General features: G+C 38.7%; 1 protein-coding gene across 10 annotated transcripts in view; it reads right to left on the bottom strand.

Annotated features, from left to right (window-relative positions):
• dlg1b (discs large MAGUK scaffold protein 1b) overlaps nucleotides 1–22075 on the bottom strand; it is a 479606-nt gene that overhangs the window by 446373 nt on the left and 11158 nt on the right. For 9 of the 10 annotated variants that reach the window (XM_059943959.1, XM_059943963.1, XM_059943971.1 and 6 more), the window contains exon 3: nucleotides 16868–17028. The exons of the other annotated variant lie outside the window; for it this stretch is intronic. In XM_059943959.1, coding sequence (XP_059799942.1) covers nucleotides 16868–17028 — 161 coding nt within the window. The remainder of the gene's footprint in view (nucleotides 1–16867; nucleotides 17029–22075) is intronic. 10 annotated transcript variants of the gene reach the window in all.

Genomic DNA, 22075 nt, shown 5'->3' with positions numbered 1-22075 from the left:
ATATCCAAAATGAATCAGCATAGTGCATTAAGGAATGTTCAGTTTTCAATTGAACATGGTGCTCTCCTGAAACACTAGTTAATCCATATCTAGAACACTTTAGGCTGCTTTGGTATGTGACATAGTGGAGGATATGAAGATCAAGTTCAGAGGGGCGATAAACTCATTCATAGATAAACCTACCAGATGCAAGAGTCTGTTCTTAGGAATATTAGCAGCAATATTAAAGCAATAAATGGATTGAATTGATCCTTGGGGAACAGAAAGGTGACAGATGAAAATTAAATAGGACCATTTTAAATGTTAGATGTTCTCCTAGTACACCAAAACAAACAATGCTTTACACAAATGAAAAGGCAAGTCTAAATCACTTTTTCCAGGGGAAAGAGTTTTCTGTTTTTTAAGTTTAGTGTAAGTGATCCAAATGGGCTAGTTTACATGACCTTTCTCAGGTTGCTTCAATTCAACAATATGTAAAGTTCAATTGATTAGGCAAGTGCTAGGCTGCAAAAATGTTTGCAGATACATTAACTAGCTTTTACCTAAATCATATCTGGTGCAATATTCTAGTTTATTCAAAGCCAAGCTACTGAACCAATCTAAATTGTCTCCATCCTTTGATATCTCTGTAATGATGAAATTAATAAGCAAATTTTTTAAATGGACCAAATACTCATTTAAAAAAGTTGGATCATGTACCTTCATAAGATTTTAAAAACACTGAAAGCTCATGAATTACACAGCTAAATTTATACATATTAATGGTGCTTAAACTTTATGATCAGCATGTTCAGCAGTTCAATTGTTATTAAATTTTAGATTAACATTTAAACATGCATTTAGTTTGCCTGTCTTGACCACCACAAAGCAGACTAAAGCCAAGATGCTGCTTGATAGTGGGGCAAGGTTTGAGAAAAAATAATTTCATTTTCAAACCAGAATCAATAACAGTAGAAAGTTATTCAACAGTATCTTTACACCTACAAAAATGTTATTACATACAAGGCTTTTTCTGCTTTAAAAAAACCTGATTTTAGAACTTTAACTATGGAAGGAACTTCTTCCCAAGCAGCAAACTTTTGCACAGCAAAAACAATTCATGTGATTTTGTTGAAGTTTAAATGATACTATCTATCGCAACACAAGGGAAGATTTATAACTAGGTCATTGCTATGGTGTTCATATGCACTGCCAGAAGCTAACAAGGTACCCCATACTGAGACAACTTAAAAACCCAATGTTCTAATCACTCTCACTGCATTGGGATACACATCTAAAATTTTTTCCTCACTGCTCAAGATTCCAGTTATGCACTTCGCATATATTAGAGACGAGTCTACAGATGCTCCAATCTGAAGTTTTTTTTTTAAATGCCACTGGAATTCAAGTGAAGCTGCATCAGTTGAGGCAGATAGGTGATCGATGTTTTTGGTTGAGACCCTACATCAGGAATCAGAGTTTAGAAGGAAAATAGCCAGTATAAAGACCATCTTCCTTCTACACACCCATTTGTAATGCAGGGTCTCAACCCGAAACATCGACCATCCCAATTCCTCCACGGATGATGCCTGATCCATAGAGATCCTCCAACAGTTTGTTTGCCCAGATTCCAGGATATGCAGACCCTTGAGTCACCTCTCATGGTATGAAATTATTTCCAGCATACATGTAATTTTTGCTAGTTTAATGCATATATACTCATTAAAATCCCTATACAAAAGCTGCATTTCACTTCATTGAGAACACCTAGTTTATTGGCAAATTTAATACAATTGAAGGGTTTGAGCCACAGATCATATATTATTGTTATTTCTTTCATACATTTAATATTGAGTCAGTACCAAATAAATTTAGTATTTCTGCAACTTTTTGGTGCAATCTAGTACAGAACAGTCCCCTTCTCCAGCACTACCATTTCATAAAAAAATGTGGCAAGATACTGCATTTTAGTTATTTATACTTTGAGGTTTATTTTTTGGAAATCAAAATTGAATGAATTTTGTGCTAGTAGAAAATAAAAACTGGAAAAAAAAATGAATGTGACTGAATGTTGGATGGAGAATATTACCGGTTTGCTGTACTTACATGTATAACCTGAGTAGGGACAGAAGTCTGCAGAACATCAAGTATTTCATTCAGCAGAGAGTGATCCTTCAGAAGTAAGAGACAGTGAAAGAATTGACACAAAACATGAGAAGCATCCCAGGAATCCCAACGTTTCTTTCGTCACTAAAAGCATTCAGTATTCAATTAAGTTAAATAGCTATTAACAATACATATCAAACCCTGCAAGTTCAAGCTTTTTGAATGCATCTTTCAGTCAAGAGATACAACATTTGAGAAAATCAAATTCTAAATATTTTTTAAATATAGATGCCACTCAAGAAACTCCTCTAGACATCAAAATGTTGAGAACTTTAAAAGGTTAATCAAGCTAATTTTGTAAATGTAGAAAAACAAAAATTGTTGGTTTGTTTTTTCAACGACCTGCAACAATTATAACCTAATCCGACTGGTAACAAAGTGTTTGTCACTAATATTCAGTGAAATATAAATGAAAAAGTGTTCATACAAGCTAGAAAATAATTAAAATAATAAACTAGAAGATCAAATAAAGTGGGTTGGGGTATTAATAAGTGTAACATCTATTATCTAAAATACCTGTCAGCCCAGCAACAAATTCCCAAGGTGGCAAGTTAGTGAACTTCCAATGTCTACATTACCCAACGAAGTAACAACTGGTTTATCTTTGAAAGAGAAATGCAAGGTACTTAAAATGGTTTGTTTTCTAAAATTTTCAAATTAGAATGAAGAATTATCTGAGAAACAAAAAAAACAGTAACTGAACTGAATACACTTGACCTAGCATAATCCATTTTATAAAAGACTTTGTCATGAGATTTTCTTCCTTCTCTTGGCTTCAAGCCACAATACAATGGTTCGGCAAGAGGTCAAGTACTACATAGCTTACTAAATGATCTAACTATTCCTCTTTGACTGTTTGAAGAGCTTTCATTTCAAATATAATTGATCATTTTCACAGGTTCCTTTGAAAGCAAAAGTTATTTCCAAGACATGTACAAATAGACTGCATATGTTCAATATTTAACAATGAATGTAATTTTTAAAAGTAGTTTTCCCCTTGCTACAATACAAATTTTTGACCAACTCTTAACCCTTATGTTCTCAAATACACACTCATATTTGCATTCCGCTAAACTTTTGTTATTTCAAACAGATGGAGCAACTAACCAGGGACATTTTCCTTGATCATTAGGAAATGACAATTACTGTATAGGGCAAAGAAATACCAGTTAAAGATAGAAATCAATCCATAATGCCTTTCAGGACTGGAGTTATTAAATCTGCTGATAGAATCAGTTTTTTAATGTATGCCAATAACTGCAGTTTATTGCCTAATAGTATATAGATCATTCATAGAATGATTTCTTATTCTCCAGAGAAATCTTAAATAGTCTTATGCAATGGAGAGGTTGCCCAAAGGGCAGCAAACTACACTCTGCATGAAATATTCTTGTAATAAACCTACTCTCCTCACAGTATCACCCATACTTATCCCAAACACTAAAGTCTCCACTAGAAGAATTAGCAAGGCAACACATCTTTAAAAGCTGCCCACAAAGTAAATCAAGTTACAGAAACAACGAGCTGCTAATTTTACTTTTGCACTGAATTGCTTCATGTATTCTGCAACTTGAAAAGATGATTTATTGCCAATTTTTAGTTGCAATATTTTGCATCTGTAAATTTTTTTTTAAAGAGGATATTTTATTCAGCTTCTATTTCAAGTTTGAGACTCAAGGTATTTAAGGGGATTTAAGACAATACAAAAGATTTCAGACCAATGAGTATGCGGGGAATTCTCAGGGAAGTATGCTTAGAACAGTTCATATTTAGGTCTATGACCTTGCCTATATCAAAATCAATAGCTTCATAATTCTGAGACTATCATTCATTACTGGTTAACTCTTCACCTAACAAACAAACCCTTAACTGAAATCAGGAATATATTCATCATCTGTAAAAACACCCAAATTAGAATGGAACAAACTTTGTGAAGAAAGACCAAAGGACAATACTAAAATGGTAATCATCTTGAAACAAGCTGAAAAAAAATACTGCCTCAAATTCACAATATACCCACTATTTGCGTGGTAGATTTCCCAGACACTTGCAGAATTGACTTTGGAAATGGTGGCTGTGTTACACATTCAACTGATCAATTACACATGAACGGTTATCATTTCTTGAATTCCAAACAAATACCAAAATACAAGCAGAAAATACTGCAAACATCCATAGGTCAGATAGAATCTGAGGGAAGAGAAAGATCTTTATACAGAAACGTGAACTGTCTCATGCCACAGATGCCATCCAACTTGATCTTTCCAGCATTTTTTAAATTCTTTCAGATTTTCAGTATTTGGAATTTTGATCTTCAAGTCAAATCTCAAAATGACCAAGTAGTCTTGCAATGAATCATCAAGAAGGTACTACATTATTACAAATATTATATGTTGCCTATATTTAAATTCAATAGGAAAGCATCTAAATGTCTTCGCATCCTACAGAAGTTAACTTAAGAGGCATAAAGACAGTGCCATTTAGGGACAGTTATTTTCTATTTAACAGGTGAAGACTTCCCCTCAGCTCGCCACACATGCAGACTGAAGCTAAGCAGAAGGGTGGGGGGGGGTGCAGAGGAGGTAGGGGCAGAAATTGAAGAGAAATCAAATGATAAAGGCAGATATAGGTAAGGCACAGCCTACACCTAAAACAACAGAGTAGATTTTCATTGGTTTTAAGAGATGGACTCCTTGTTTCCCCCCCCCCCCCTCCATTTCACCAAAAGGGATATTAACTGCTTTGCACAAAAGAAACTTTTTTTAAAAAAATCTGACTATTTCTTAATTAGCCATTACTGCAATATTCAATTGGCTACAAATGCACAATTTAGAGGGTCTAAAGACAAGTAATCAGATAGCCCACTTGCACACTGCCTGACCAAACAATAAGACAAAACTTAGCAGGAAAAGGCCAGAGGCAGAGAAAACACAATTTTCAAATACATCACGAAGAAATCCAACCAAGCAAAAACTTGTACCCTACGCCCATCACAGTATCCTGAAGTAAATGATTCCAAGGTCATATCAGTACTCAGAAGACACAAGGAATCAGTCATCAATACACCAGCCTGACCAGGTCAATAATGTCACAAACCAAAATGGCATTTCTCTCATCCTCACTACATATACCTATATCCAACTCCATATGGCAGCTGCTGTTGCCGATGTAGGTAAAGTGAACTTGACTGTACAGAAATTCCTACAAGGTCAAGTTACATTTAACAGCAGAGAAGTTCTACAATGCATAAAAACTATTTTTGTACAAGTATACTCAGAAGCAGGATCAAGGAGATGGTACTTTTCAAATGTTACTCTCATTTTCAGTTGTTACTGAATTGAGTCCATCTAATTTTGCAGCATAAACAGCGCCATGGATTAAAGCACAATTATTAACAAGAATGAAAATCCAGTGATGTTTGTCATAGAAAATTACAAGAGCAGAAAGCAGAAATTAGAAAGCTGGCAAAATTTAAAGCACCAATTTTCAGCAGCTGCACTAAACATTAAACAATAAAACAACTGCACACCACACAGCATCCAACTAAACTAAACTAAACTGAAGGCACTTCTAAAGGTACTGTAGGTACTATTCTTAAATACAAGAACCCTGACAGATTATTAGCAACTACCATCCACACAAATGCTGCAATTAATCACCACAGCATCAATGTTTGTAAATTAGAGGAACCACTTTCAATTTTGTTTAGTATCAGTCAGAATTGGTCCATCACAAAATCCAGTGGATCAACAGGAACTCCTTCAGTTCTGTTTAAATTGACCAGATTCAACCTGTGGATATCACGGCTGCTTTCAGGATCCAGTGTTTGAAACCACTTAAATAATTCAAATTCATTAATTTAATGAAACTGAAACACTAGAATAGACCTTTTAAATACTATATAAACACTTGGAAGCAAGATCAAGTTCAAGTTGAGTTCATTGTCATACAACCAAACACTCATATATTGCCAAATGAAACAACGTTCCTCTGGACCAAGGTGCACAACACACGGTGCATATATTCAGCAAGTGCTGAACATACAAATGATGGTATTGGTCTTATTCTTCCATTCATTGAGACAAAGCAACATAAAACACAACTCCAGCTGCAGATGAATCAGAATCAGGTTTAAAAGCACCGGAATATGTCATGAAATTTGTTGTTTAGTGGCAGCAGGACAATGCATTACATAATAATAAAATTAAATTACAATAGTATGTATAAAAAAAATTAAATTTTTAAGTAGTGCAAAAAGAGAAGAAAATATCTGAGGTAGCATTCATAGGCTCATTGTCCATTCAGAAATAGGATGACAGAGGAAGAGAACAAGCGGTTCCTGAAACGTTGAATGTGTGTCTTCAGGCTCCTGTACCACCTCCTTGATGCCACCTACAATTGAGACCACAACATGTGCTGAGTGATAGGTCTCTTAATGAAAATTAAGGGCAATACTACACACCTGAAAAGAATGAGTTCTAGATATCAAGTAATCCCAGTTCAAAGAGCTTTATTAGTGAATTTTCCACTCCGTTTGAAATTGTTTAAATCTTTATAAGCCTAACTTCTTTCAACTTACCTCTTCCATGATAGCAAGAACAGACTTTAACCATTACCAGACGAGGTATGGTGAGCTAACCACAAGACCTATCCAACAAATCAAATCTGTCATGGATTTTAAATTCAGTGGTAGTGCCCAGGTTAAGATTTTTACTGCTATTCTGTGAGGTATTTTATTTTCGCAGTTTCTATAAAAGCAGGGCATCCTGCTGCTAAGAGTCTTTTGGTTTCGGCTAAAGGAGCCATGTTATCCAATTTAAGAATGTCTTATCAGTATTGTGTGATTTCTGAAGGACAGTAGTGTGGTTTGGAGCCTTTTGGCAGGAGATGCAGGGAGAAGAGCACAAGAGAAGACGCCTGGAGAATCCCCTCCAAAAGGAGAGACCCCATGCAAGGAAACCTTTGCAAGACAGAATTCCAAGAAGGAAGTTCTACTTGTGGGTGACAATGAGAATTCAGAGCTGTGAGTAAAGCGATATACCCAGCTACTACAGAAATGAGCTCCAACATTTATGTGCACATTTAGACTGGTTTAACTGTAATGGAATGTTTTATTTTTCTTTGTCTCTGTTAACCTTTTGATAAAGTTGAAAACTGGTACATACGCTTTCTTTATAACTTTATACTGGTGTACAATCTGTTATATCTGGACTATCGATAACTGTATGTATGGGCAGTATTTACACAAATCAAGGTTCCTTTAATAGGAACATCCCAACGTTCCTGTTTGGTTGAACCCCAAATCATACCAACTCCAGACATATATTGCTTATGAAAGGTGGCTTTCTCACCACTAAGTCATGTGGCTGCTAGCAGAGTTAGCTAGCAAGCTAAGTTGGTGTAAGAGCCCAGTGAGAATTTTGATGTCAGAGAGGAGGAAGCTCTTCCTAAAAGAAATTAAATATGAGTATTATCTATTCCCCCACCCCCAATGGTAGTAATGCAAAGAAGGAATGTTCCAGATAGTGAGGGTCTTTTAGTAATGAATGCAGTCTTCTTGCGGCACTGGTTCTTGAAGATGTCCATAACAGCAAGGTGGGTTGTACTCATGACGGAACTAGGTGAGCCTGTGTATTGAAGCCTCCATACCAGAGAGTGATGTAACAAAAATCAGAATGCTCTCCAGCGTACACCTGTAGAAATTTGCAAGTCTTTGGTTTCATACACCTAGACTCCTCAAAGTAGAGCCATGCCATGTGATCCTTGTGATTACATCAATACATTGTGCCCAACGCAGACCCGCTGAGATGTTGACACCCAGGAACTTGAATATACTCACATTTTCCATGCGGACTGGCATGGAACATCGGACTTAATACAAAAATTTTGCCACAATAGTGAATGATCCATTTGGTTAATGAAGTATTGGAGGTAGATCACAGAAAGCTCTGTAGATATATTCTTGGGGAGAGGGAATGACATGGAAAAACACTGCGCAGGTTGGGTCTGTATTCATTTGAAATAAACAGGTGAAGAGGACTGACATAGTGGATACCAAAAGGTTGTTTTGCCTGATAAGATAATATAGAACTAAGGCAGATACTTCGCGGTCCACTTAAAATTTAGAAGAGAAAAAAAAAATCCTCTTAGAGCATCTCTTGAAAAAGTTCATGGATAGGAAAGGTTTGAAGGGATATGGGCCAAATGGGAGCAGCTTGGTCAGCTTAGGCCAAAGGGCCCTTTTCCATACTGTACTTCTCTATAGTTCTATCAATACTACCATAAGAATCTGCAGGTAACGGGATTACAGCTAGCAATTTTGCACTATGTAGTAATTATAGTACATAAAAGTTCCAAATTACATTTGCTTTAAGAAAATTGAAAGAATTTAAAGGAGCAGAAATACTATTAACTGTTTATAATCTGTTCTTACACTTATTTCCCCAAAACCAATAACCATTATTTTGAAATCTAACATGAGCAATCTAGAGGTAGGGATAGAGAGACTAGCATGCAGGTGCATAGGATTGAGAGACAGATCTGCCTACATTTGGAATGGGTAGAACTGACAGTCAGCATGGTTTTGGGCATGGAAAATAATTTCACATGAATTTCATATTTTGGAATAAGTGGCCACGAGTCGACAATAGCAAGGCAGTATGCATTGTGTACATGGACTTTAGCAAGGCCTTTGACAAGTTCCCACATGATAGACTAGATGACATGAGATCAAGAGTGAGCTAGCCGAATGGCTAGTAAAGTTAGCTTGGTGAAAGGATTCAGAGGGGTACAGAGGAGAGTTGATTTTTCAGATTGGAGACCTATGGCTCATGTTGTGCATCAGGGTTCCATGCTGAATCCACCGCTGCCTGTCATATTCTTTAACGACTTGGATGAAAATAAAGGTGACAAGCTAAGTTAGACAGCACCAAAATTGGAAACATCATGGACTGCGAAGTTTGCCCAAGGCTACAACAGGATCAAGATGAACTGGGGAGAACAAAAGTGTAATTGTTCATCCTTTAGGTCTTTTATGATCGTAAGACTCTGCTGGATGTTTAGTACATCAAGCATTTCAGGTCTATGTTATCAGTATGCTGCTCGATAGCGGTGGAGCTGGACTGTGTACTGTCTTGCTGCTGGCTATAGTCACCCAATCAAGAAAGCACAGGCAATGCACAGAGGTGGTGGGTGATCAAATAAACAGTGCAAATGATTGCCTTGGACATCTTTCTTGTGATCGCAAGACCCTGTATAACACTGCAGTATTGGTAATGTAGAATACTCCAATTCCGATTCACTACTGCATTGGTGAGACTGACAATGTTGGACCTGCTTGGCCTCTGCTATTTCTTGCAAAAACATAGCTCTAAGACAACCATTCCATGACCATCAATCTACAGGCCATGACACTCAGGGTTTTGGGCTATTTTATATTTTGTGTGACTGTTGGTACTGTGTTTTGCACCTTAGTCCCAGCAGAACAGTTTTGTTTGGTTATATCCGTGTGTATGGTTTAATGACAATTAAACATGAACTTGATTTGGCAGGTTTGCTGTCATGTGAAGGGGCAGTGAGTACAAGAGTTAGGGTTTCAGAATGCACCAAGAAACTGGTGAGACTGCTGATAACCAAAACAATTTGCAAATCTGAAACGTAGCCAGGAATCAGGTCCCACCCAAATGTCAGCAGACCCATCTAGCAACATCTTCTGTGATCCATCCAGCTGGTAACACCAGCAAATTCACACTGCTGGTCTCCCAAATGCGTATTCATTTCTCTAGGCCGGGGGTCAGCAACCCGCGGCTCCGGAGCCACATGTGGCTCTTTTACGTCTGTGCTGCGGCTCCCTGTTGCTTTGGGAAATAATTGGTCAGTATTTAATTAAAATGTATTTTATGTTAGTTTGTTAGTTTTTGAAATGTAATTCTAAATTTGAAGATTATGGTGATCTTGTACAATCTAAATAAGACGTTGTGGCGACCCATTTCCTGACACATCCGAACCGGCTCACAATTAGCCAGCATTCAGGCTAAGGGAGATAGCCTACGGGGGTTTGTGAGTACGTGTCTTTTGCAGCATCCGCGCCCATGGGGGGGCTGGTTGAGGGAGGCTTAAAAGCAAGGCTGTTTAGTTCGAATAAAGCTATCTTTGACTGCAGTTTACTGACTGCGTGTAGCACACCGCTACAACGTGTTTTTATCGCTGGCTGTCCAGAGGGGAGGAGCTGAAACACTTTGTCGCGTGTCTGGAAGAAGTGAAACCTTTCCTGGGCAGCAAAGGGCTCACCTTTCCTGAGCTGGAACAGCCAGAGTGGCTGGAAAAGCTACACTTCATGGTAGACATGACAGCGCACCTGAACACGCTGAACACAGCTCTTCAACGGGGTAAGGACGTACAGCCCTGCACATGTTGGAGGATGTTTTGGCATTCGAGCGCAAGTTGACGTTGCTTGCCAGAGATTTACAGAAAGGCACTTTGTCTCACTTCCCCAATTTGAGAGAGTTCAAACAAGGTCACGACATGATAAATTCGGAGTATTTACATTCTGCAATCATCGCAATGCAAACATCGTTTGGGAAACGCTTCTGTGAGTTCAGAGAGGAAAAAAACACATTATCCTTCCCGGTCACTCCCCTAAGCATCGATCCATCCCTACTGAATACGACTGCATTGTCAGGTGTGAGTCAACCTGAACAAGTATGATAAATATTTTAATTGCCTATTATTTTACGTATATTCATATGTTTTCATTGTTCAGTGAAATAGTCCTTTTATTTTTCAGGTTGACAGCTGGCTGACGTTATTTTTGGTTTGCTGCTGGCGGCAAATTTAAGTTTGGCGTTTTTCATAAATACAAGAAGGACTCAAATAGACGTTGAGTATTTTACTTAAAAGTAACCTTCAACCCAACGTCTTTTTTTCGGAGTTCAAAATGTTTTTGTTGCATGCAGAAATGTAATTTCGTTTTCTCTGCAGGAGTTCATCAATTTCATAAATGCAACACATTATAGTTTGTTTATACATAGCATAAAGGCAAAACAAAACGTTGTATGCAGTGTTATTTCATTTTAAATGTCAAACGGGTTTTGCGGCTCCCAGTGTTTTCTTTTCTGTGGGAAACGGGTCCAAGTGGCTCTTTCAGTGGTAAAGGTTGCTGACCCCTGCTCTAGGCTATACACAAGTCATATAGAATCTAAGGAGAACCTCCAAAAGCAAATTTTAACATGTTAAATAGCATTTGAATGGAATTGTGGAAATAGCAGAAGTGTGTACCAAAATGGCTCAGAGACCTCAGTCAGATTACCAACTGAAGCATACAAGAGATTATGGATTGTTTGTAGAAATGGAGTATTCTATGGAAAAAGCAGCCAATAGTAACAAGATCTCTGACAAACAATACATCTCTAGAAGCTTTATCAGAACAAATCTTTCACTCTTGTAAACCACATCAGTACAAGATCTCCCTTTTCAAGTACAAACATTACTTTATTCCTTCACTCCTATAGGAGTACAAATTGATATTAATGAGTACCAATCCAGCCGTACAGAATGTAACACCAACACCTTGGGAAGTTTCTTCACAACCTACAAGCAAGAAAGCTCCCTTAGTTTAACAGTACCCTCCATTCAAATATATAATCAAAGCTAGATAGCCAATATATTCAAAAATAAATACATCAGCATCATACATTGCATTTCCTTACAATACAAGCAAAGCATTCAGAGGGATCATTACAGAACAGCTATACATAACACCTTACTGCCCACACACCATCCTGCAGATCTAACACTGCAAAGAAACACCTACAGATTTTATTCAAATCATTTGCATCAGTGAAAATGTCACTTACATAAGTTACAAGCAAACTTGACATTCTTTCTAGGTCTAACTGCAAAACTGCCCTTCTCCACATTTATTGTTTCAACTAATTAATGTTCAATGTCCAATCAATTGCTTTCTTGCCCCAAATGCCTCACCAAACACAATCTCCTTTCCCCTGAAGCCATTAACCCACAGCTACAAGAGGCTGGCTGTACACCAGCATTGAAACAGGCCCTTCTGCCCAAATCATTTACATCAACCATGCTACCCAGTGAGCTAGTCCCATCTGCCCATGTTTGGCTCACATCACTCTAACCTCTCTTTTCCATGTACTTATATAGATGGATTTTAAATGTCTCCAATGTGCCTGCCTTCACTACCAATTCCAGCAGCTCAGTCCAAATGTGCACCATGCTGTCCATGATGAGCCTTTTAATTCTCCTCACTCGAATGTTAAAGCTATGCCCTTATTTTTAAAAGACTACGCGCTGTTACCTTGATTATGCCCCTCATGATCTTATGCTGCTTTTGCATCACCACCCTACCTCGTACCTTCCAGGAAATGGGTCCTTATCTACCCAACATTTTCTTGTAACTCAGGGAGTCTTCTACTTAACCGCCCACCCCCCCCCCCCACCACCACCTCTGTCACAAGTCCAAGCAACATCCTCTTAAATCTTTTCTGTGCTCTTTCTGTTTTAATAACATCTTTCCTATAACAAGGTGAACAAAACTGCAGACACAGCTCTAAGTGTAGCCTCACCAACATCTTACACAGATGCAATATATCTTAATCAGTGCCTTAACCAATGAAGGCCAGCATGGCAAGCATCCTATCTACCTGAAGTTCAAAGTAAATTTATCAAAGTACATATATGTCACAATATATAAAGCAGAGATTCATTTTCTTGCCAGCATTCCCAATAGATCCAATAACCAAAGTAGCACCAATGATAAACTGCACCCAACAGGGTGGACAACCAGTGTGCAAAAGACAACAAACTGAATATGCAAAAGAAAAAAAAAGAGCAATAAACACCAAGAACATGAGATAAAGAGCAAGTCTATAGGTTATGGGAGCAGTTCAGTGATGGGATCAGTTAAGTGAAGTTATCCCCTCCAGTTCAAGAGCCTGATGGTCAAGGGGTAATACCTATTCCTGAACCTTGTAGTGTGAGTCCCAAAGCCTCTGTACCTTCTTCCTGATGACAGCAGTACGACCTGGGTGGTAAATGACCCCGATGATGGATGCCGCTTTTCTGCAACAACACTCCTTGTGGATATGCTTTATCGTGATGGACTGGGCCATATCCATTACTTTTATAAGGATTTTCCATTCAAGGGCATTGGTGTTTCCATAACAGGCTGTGATGCAACCAATAAATATATTCTCCACCATACATTTTTGAGAAAATTGTCAAAGTTTTAGCTGTCATGTCGAATCTTCACAAAGTTCGAAGGAAGGAGAGACGTTGTCATGCTTCCTTCATAATTGCACTTTCATGCTGGACCCAGGAGAGATCCTCTGAAATGATTACACTGAAGAACTTAATATTGCTGATGCTCTCCACCTCTGATCCCCAGATGAGGACTGGCTTATGAATCTCTGGTTTCCTTCTCCTGAGGTCAATGGTCTTGCTGACACTGAGTGAGGTTATTGTTGTGGCACCACTCAGCCAGAATTTCAATCTCTCTGCTACAAGTTCTCATCACCACCTTTGGTTCAGTCAACAACATTGGCATTGTCACAAAATTAAATATGGCTCTAGAGCTGTGCTTAACCACACAGTCGTAAGTGTAAGGTAAGTAGAGCAGAGGGCTAAGCACACAGTCAACTTTTAGCAAACTGTACTCTTGCACTCTTAAGTCTGCCTGTTTCAGAATACTCCCAGGCCCTAGCTAGTAGTTACTAGCTTCCTTTTCTTTTGGCTTCAAAGAAATTCAGCAATAAGATTAACACCCAAATTCCCATCATACCAAGATCCACTCCAAACCATCCAAAGAATCTATGGCTTTGTTGTATCTATCTAACCTGCTAATGCAACTGGCAAGGGAAAAAAAAAAAAACTTTTGTAGAAGTCCAAGAAAGAAACATTTTTTCAGCTAAGTATATATCACCATCAGGACTTAGCAATGAATCTGGAGATTTCAGAAAGCAATCATTCCCCACCACCCATCATGTTGTGAACACTATCTGAGAGAGTGGTAGAGGCAATGATTCTCATAGTTTAGTATCAAAACAGGCCCTTTAATCCAGGCACAGAAAGAATGGGTCAAGCACTGAAAAACAGGATTAGGTTGTCTGTTTCTTGGTTGTTGCTATAACTACCTACCCCAACGTTCAATTACATCACTGTAAGAACTCCCATCAATGCCCTGTAAGTTACCACAGAGCAGAATCTCAAACAGACCAGATACAAAAGTACTCTGGCTATATGTGCAAGGCAGAAATTGTGTATCCTGCATTAAATGACTCACCTCTTGACATTCCAAAATTTTACTACCATCTACGAGGCAGTAATCAGGAGTATGACAGAATTCTCTCCGTTGGGATACATGCAGCAGCAACCCTTAAGCAGTCTGAAGGTACCATGTGCACTATACACAAAGTACATTACAAGTGCCTACCCAAGCTAATTTGACACCAGCTCCTGGACCCACACACTCTACCACAGGGGCCAAAGGCAACAGATGCATTGAAATGTCACTACTTCAGGTTAGTACTCCAATTGAAATACTACCTTGACTTAGAATTATGTTGCAGTCCTTCATTGCTTGATCTAAATTATGAAAAACTTGCCCAAATGTAATGTGGGGTACCTCAGCCACAAGGACTGTAGCAGTGCACCACGATTACCTTCAAGGATACTTAGGGATAGTCAGTACATGTCGATTTGCTGGTGACATTCCAATTTTGAAAATGAACATAAAACTTCATGTGAATTCTCTAACTGTACATTCAAAATGAACAATACAATGGAACATGACAGTCAGACACATGTACAAGGAAGGCAAACCAAGATTTTATGGGATCCCAAAACTCACTCATAGGACAATGGACCTACTTGCTTCTGATCAAAAGTTCTAAAGAATTTCTAGAGAGCAAAGCAAACCAACATTCCAATTTTATTGAAACTTATGATTAGGCTTTCATTAAGGCAAATAAACTAAGTGTGGATTCAATCCAAATTAACACTCAAGGTAACCTTGAATTACTAAACTGTCTTTGCGTTTTGAATGCTTCACATCGTAATGTATGGGTAAAAAAATACTTCCTGGCTAAAATACAAAGCATAACTTCAACAGCTAAAGAAGATGGTATTCACTTCAATACATTTGTGGCACACAATTTGCCATCAACCGGCATCTGCACAAAGGGTAGTAAGTAATAGAGTGAAATTCAAATTTTAAATTCAGCAACCAGCTTGTAATAACAAAATGTTGGAGATGTTCAACAGGTCAGCAAGGATTTGTGGCACAATAACAGTACATGAGTGAAGGTACTTTAACTGCTAATGAAGTTTAAAAAACATAGAAGCACAGAAAACCTACAGCACAATACAGGCCCTTTGGCCCACAAAGTTGTGCCAAACATGTCCCTACCTTAGAAATTACTAGGTTTACCCATAAGCCCTCTATTTTTCTAAGCTACATGTACCTATCCAAAAGTCTCTTAAAAGACCCTATTGTATCCACCTCCACCACCATTGCTGGCAGCCCATTCCATGCACTCACCACTCTCTGCATAAAAAAACTCACCCCTGACATCACCTCTGTACCTATTCCTCAGCACTTTAAACCTTTGTCCTCTTGTAGCAATCACTTCAGCCCTTGGAAAAAGCCTCTGACTATCCACATGATCAATGCCTCTCATCATCTTATACACCTCTATCAGGTCACCTCTCAACCTCCGTCGTTCCAAGGAGAAAAGGCTGAGTTCAGTCAACCTGTTCTCATAAGGAATGCTCCCCAATCCAGGCAACATCCTTCTAAATCTCCTCTGTACCCTTTCTATGGTTTCCACATCCTTATTGTAGTGAGGCGACAAGAACTGAGCACAGTACTCCAAGTGGGGTCTGACCAGGGTACTATATAGCTCCAACATTACCTCTCTGCTCCCAAATTCAATTCCACGATTGATGAAGGCCAATACACCATATGCCTTCTTAACCATAAAGTCAACCTGCACAGCTGCTTTGAGTGTCCTATGGACTCAGACCCCAAGGTCCCTCTGATCCTTCACACTGCCAAGAGTCTTACCATTAATACTATATTCTGCCATCATATTTGAAGTAATTCATCAAAATGAACCACTTCACACTTACCTGGGTTGAACTCCATCTGCCACTTCTCAGCCCAGTTTTGCATCTTACCAATGTCTTGCTGTAACCTGACAGCCCTTCACAACACCTCCTCCAACTTTTGTGTATCAGCAAACTTACTAACCCATCCCTCCACTTCCTCATCCAGGTCATTTATAAAAAAAATCACTAAGTGTAAGGGTCCCAGAACAGATCCCTAAGGCACACCACTGGTGACTGACCTCCATCTGCTGCTCTTCCTTCAATGTGTTTAGTCACATCCTCAAAAAATTCAATCAGGTTCGTAAGGCACGGCCTGCCCTTACCAACAAGGTGTGACAAAAACTGCTAGATCAATCAGCTGATCGCTGAGCCTGACCAGCTTGACATTTTCTTTAAAGAAAAGGTCATTAAGCCAAAACACTTCCTCTTTCTATAGAAGCTTCCTGTCCTGCCATTTCCAACATTTCCTGATTTTCAATACAATGTGGATTTATTGAATCCAATTATGAGGCAATGACTTATTATATGGTATTAGTAATTGTACCTACCCACACTCCCACATCATGTTAGTTTTACCTTGATGTGCACTTACCTCTGCATTAGGGCTAAGGCTGATGGGAGGCGATTCTGATGCAACAATTGTGCTTGGAAGGCTAGAAATATCCCAGTTATGGACAGCTGGAACAATGCCACTGTTTTTTTGAGGAACTGGTTGATTATCCAGCAATGAAACCTCATAAAATTCCTGAATATCTGGAAAATAAAGGGATATGTATCTGATGTCCAAAGTTAAAGTGAACATTAATTTACAAGATTCCCAGTAGTGGCATATTTATTCTAGTAAGTAAACAATACAACACAAGTTGTGAACAACAATAAAGCTAAAATGGATACTATTTAATACGATTTGCACCATTAATGTAAACAAACCTCATGATTTCTTTATATTCACATTCAGCACTACACTACTTTTAAGAAGCAATATCTGTAGACCAACCCTATTGATCCAATGACTAATCTGAAAACAAAAACACTTTTGTTTAGGAACAAAAAAAGTTACACAAATAAATAACAAATCTATCGGTTTATGCAAGCCTGCTCACCATCATTTTTTGAAGCATGGTATCCCTTAACTGACATGCTATTCACTTTTGAGCTATGATCATTACTAACAAGCCCAACAATTTTTGCCTGTTCACAAACTCCCTGAAAGCTGGTAGTGAAAATCATTTCCTTCAGTTGTTGCATTTGATATGAAGGAACTAAAGAGTTTACAGCAAAGATTTACAGCTAAAGAATTAGTGACATGTTTCAAAATTAGAAATGGGTAACAGTAATGGGTGATTGACTGGGGGAGAAAAGCTGGTAGGTAGCAGCATCCCATGGACATGCTGCGTATTCCTCTACGTTTGGAGATACTTTCATGCCAACCAAGCAAAGGATTGATTTGACAAGATGCTGAAGATGGCATTACTTATTCCTGAAAGGAGAAAAGAAGTCCAAGAACAATTTTCACTCCTACATTCCAAAACCACAGTGAGATTTATAAACTTAAAACTCTTGCAGTAATCTCAATTGCTCTACAAAACTGATAATAAGTTAACCACCAAAGATAGCATCTAGCTACTCTCCAAGTTTCCCCCTCATTCTTTGAAACCCATCTTGTCTACAACACCTAATTCCCATACACCTTTACTTTTTGCCACCAAGTTGATGGCCACACAACTCCCCCAATTCCACTTTTTCTGAAAATGTTCAATAGTCTCCTGGTCGTGAAAAAAGTTACACACTTCCTCTCAAAACTATGAGTCCTTTTTGCAAGCTTCATAACTTCAGGTCCTTGGGCATAATGCAATCACTTTTTCCCGTATCTTGTGTAAATTCCTTCCACCAATTTCTATCTGGCAACAGTAGCAAAATGACAAAACAGGATTTGTTAACAGCATATCTCACTACTGTGACAAACTCAACCTAATCCTCCTCACAACTCAGTTGATCACGTCATCCTCTTCCACTGCCTCCCTGACCTGAGCCAATTCTCAAAATCCAAGTTTCATCAACCATTTGATATTGATCCTGATTGCATTCAATCCCCATCTAATGGCCAGTCACTTGAGGTAGATGCAGCTCATCAGTAGTGGTTGGCATCTCATCTAGAAGGAAAACTCTGATCTTAACCCTCTGCTGCTTTGCAGCTATACCTACTCATAGGGAAGGCTTTGGGAATAAACCCAGAGGAAAAATTCAGAACTGGAGTCCCTAAGGCCTACATGGGAGTTTAACACTGACTGGCAACTCCTGTGACGTTTCTGTTCATTCAATACTAATTTTAAGACTGTGATCCCATATAATAGATTCTAACCAGGGAAAACATCCATCCCATATCCACTTTCCTGAATCATTTATGAATATTCTAAAATTTCAATGAGGTTAACTTTTAATTCTTGTAAAGGTGACCTTCTTCTAGCCTACTCGATCTCTCCTTTATGGCTGATCTTACCTGCCTGAAACATCTTCTGCATTTCACATATTTCAAGTACATCCTTAAAAAGAGTACAAAACAAATCAAATCCTCCAGCAATAAAGGCAAACATAACATTTGTCTTCCTAAATGGCTGGTACCCAATGATAGCATTCAACAATACGGATACAAAAGCACAAACGTGCTTTTTATATTAAAACTTCCCTCTTAACTAAGGTTTTTTTCCCCCCGGTTCCTTGCTTTCAGCTCCTTTTTTTATGGTAGTAGACATTAATATCTTCTGTTGCTAAGTGTATTTACAATTTTGGGGGTTTGAATGTCCTGATTTATACTCTCTATATTGTGTTGTGGTTGGTCTAGAGTTCTTTCTTTTTGTTGCGGGGCTTGAGGAGGATAGTAATTTTACATGTCTTCAATTTGGGTGCTTTCTCAATTATCTTTTTTTGTACCATATTATTATTGTATGTTTATTTTTGCACTGTATTAATTTTCTTCATTTTGATCTGGGGGGTTTTTACCTGTAGCGATGTAGAAAATGTATTAAAAAAACTAATTTAATTTTTTTTTAAACTTCCCAATTTCACATTAGGACATAAAACATTACAGCCCAGGTGCCTCAGTCCACAATGTTGTGCCAATCTTTTCACCTATTCCAAGGTCAATCTAACCCTTCCCTACTGCACAGCCCTCCAAATTTCTATCTACGTGCTTATCTAAAAGTTTCTTAAATGTCCCCAATATATCTGCTTCTATATCTGCCCTGGCAGGGCATTCCTATATGTAAAAGATATCGCAGACATCTCCCTATACTTTCCTCTAATCATCTTAAAATCACACCCCTGGTATTAGCCATTCCCACCCTAGGGGAAAAAAGTCTCTGCTTCTTTTCATCCTGTACATCTCTAGCAAGGTTTAAAAACTCAAAATCTTTTTCCTCAAACAAAATAGACAACCCAATTCCCAAATCAATCTCAAATGGAGTTATCCACTCAGCTCACATATATGATTTAGAAGTCTCTCTGCATCATCTCACTTGACTATGCTTCAACAAGTCTCGAAGTGTTGCACTGAAGGTCTGAGTCATTCTTGTAAAGATCAGAGAGAACATATTAGACACAGCATCAAAACAGACCCTTCGACTCAACTCAGTGATGCTGAACAAATTTGACTGACTGAGCTAATCCCATTTGCCTGCATTTCAAAGGTTCATTTATACAAAGTATACAATTCTGAAATTCTTCTTCCCCGATAGAAAGGAAAGAAAGGCAGCATGATCATCAACCCCCAAATCAAACTCCCCACACAAAAAAAATGAGCAATAATGGAATCAACACAACAACCCTCAAATCCCTCCTCTACGCACAAAAACATGAGAAAGATTGGCAAAAAACACCGAATATAAAGTCTATAAGACTGAGAAAAGTCCAAGTCTATATCCAAAATACAGAAGACTCTCCTGGCACAGCAGCAGGCTCTCCCCTCTCCAGCAGCAGAGTGATCAAAAGGCAGGCAGCTGGTGCTCACTTCCACATTTGCCTCAATCTTTCAATCTCCCTCATTACTGAAAATCTTTACAATTCTGGACAATGTTTCTCAACTCTGCATGCCTCTTTGGCTGAACAGAGGAGCACTTTTAGACTAAGACAACTGTGCTGCTCCAAAAAGCACAATAGGAGGTAATTTTTACCCTCAGCCATTAGGCTCTATAATGATTGAACCTATAGCCGGGTAAGTGATGACCTCGTCCTGTTAGACCATTTGTGGTAACTTGTATTTTATATTCTTTCTCACTTCTCTTCTGATATTTGTAGATCTGTGCACTTGTAATGCTACTGTGACACTATAATTTCCTTTGGGGTCAATAAAGTATCTTACTGTCTAAAACTTTCAGCAATGCAGTTTAGGTCTTTAAGTTGTAATCTTGAACTGAACTATGTAAAGACACTAAACCAGTGGTTCCCAAACTGGGTGATACGGCCTCTGTCCCTGAGACCAGTGGGAGTTTTGAAGGGGGAGATAAAGATAATTGGGTGGTGGGGGTGGGGCACTCAGTAGCAAGGAGAAGCAGCTAAGTGTTTACAGGCCTAATTTAAGAAATTAATTGCTTAACTTCGCATTTGATCTTCAGTGCCTCAATGAAATACAATGATCACCTCATAACCTCATCTCTTGCTAACCTAACCTACCATTCTCTTAGACTTTGCTTGAAACATATTATAATTGTTGAAAAGCAATCTGACACTTAAGTACCTTTCAAATCAAGACACATCTGGACTGAGGAAATCATGTTTTTCCTTGGCCCAGCCCATGCATTATTGCCATTCACTACTGTAGTACGATACCCATATTCTAATCATGCAGTGACACAATTCCTGTGAAGTAGGGTATGGAGTTCAATGGGATAAAGTTCAGAATCTGTTCTTTCAAATTGTCTTGACCAGATTTCTCCGGCCCATGGTCCAACCAAGATATTTTGCCTGAGAGGTAATGTTGCAGCTACATAGGACCTTAGTCAGACCCCACTTAGAGTATTGTGCTCAATTCTGGTCGCCTCACTATAAGAAGGACATTGAAACCATTGGAAGGGTGCAGAGGAGATTTAGAAGGATGTTGCCTGGATTGGGGAGCATCCCTTATGAGAATAGGTTGAGTGAACTTGGCCTTTTCTCCTTGGAGCGATGGAGGATGAGTGGTGACTTGATAGAGGAGTGCAAGATAATGAGAGGCTTTGATTGTGGCTTTTCCCCAGGGTTGAAATGGCTAGCACAAGCGGGTATAGTTTTAAGGGGTTTGGAAGTAAGTACAGAGGAGATGTCAGGGGTAAGTTTTTTCTTTTACTCAGAGAGTGGTGAGTGTGTGGAATGGGCTACCGGCAGCGGCGGTGGAAGCGGAAATGATTGGGTCTTTTCAGAGACTCCTGGATGGGTACATGGAGCTCAGAAAAATAGAGGACTATGGGTAAAGCCTAGGTAGTTCTCAGGTAGGGACATGTTCTGCACAGCTTTGAGGGCCAAAGGGCCTGTACTGTGCTGTATGTTTTCTATGTTTCTATGCTTAGTTAGGCATAATGGAAGCTATAATAAGCAAAATGGAGTCAAACATCAACTTGCACCCTGTCGGGCATGAGGTTTACACATACTGCCTCTGTCTTACAGAATCCTCTGAGGTTGCAGAGCATTGAAACACCCAAACCATCTCCAAATTTCCACATTTGACTCATATCCTTCAACTGTATCTTAAGTGTCACAATTCTACCTACACCCACCCACTTTTTCTAGTGGCTTGTTCCACTACTACACTCTATGTGACACAAATTGT

This window comes from Hypanus sabinus, chromosome 2 (genome assembly GCF_030144855.1).
Source record: "Hypanus sabinus isolate sHypSab1 chromosome 2, sHypSab1.hap1, whole genome shotgun sequence".
In the NCBI taxonomy this organism is placed as follows: domain Eukaryota; kingdom Metazoa; phylum Chordata; class Chondrichthyes; order Myliobatiformes; family Dasyatidae; genus Hypanus; species Hypanus sabinus.
This window is presented reverse-complemented; position numbering and strand designations above follow the sequence as displayed.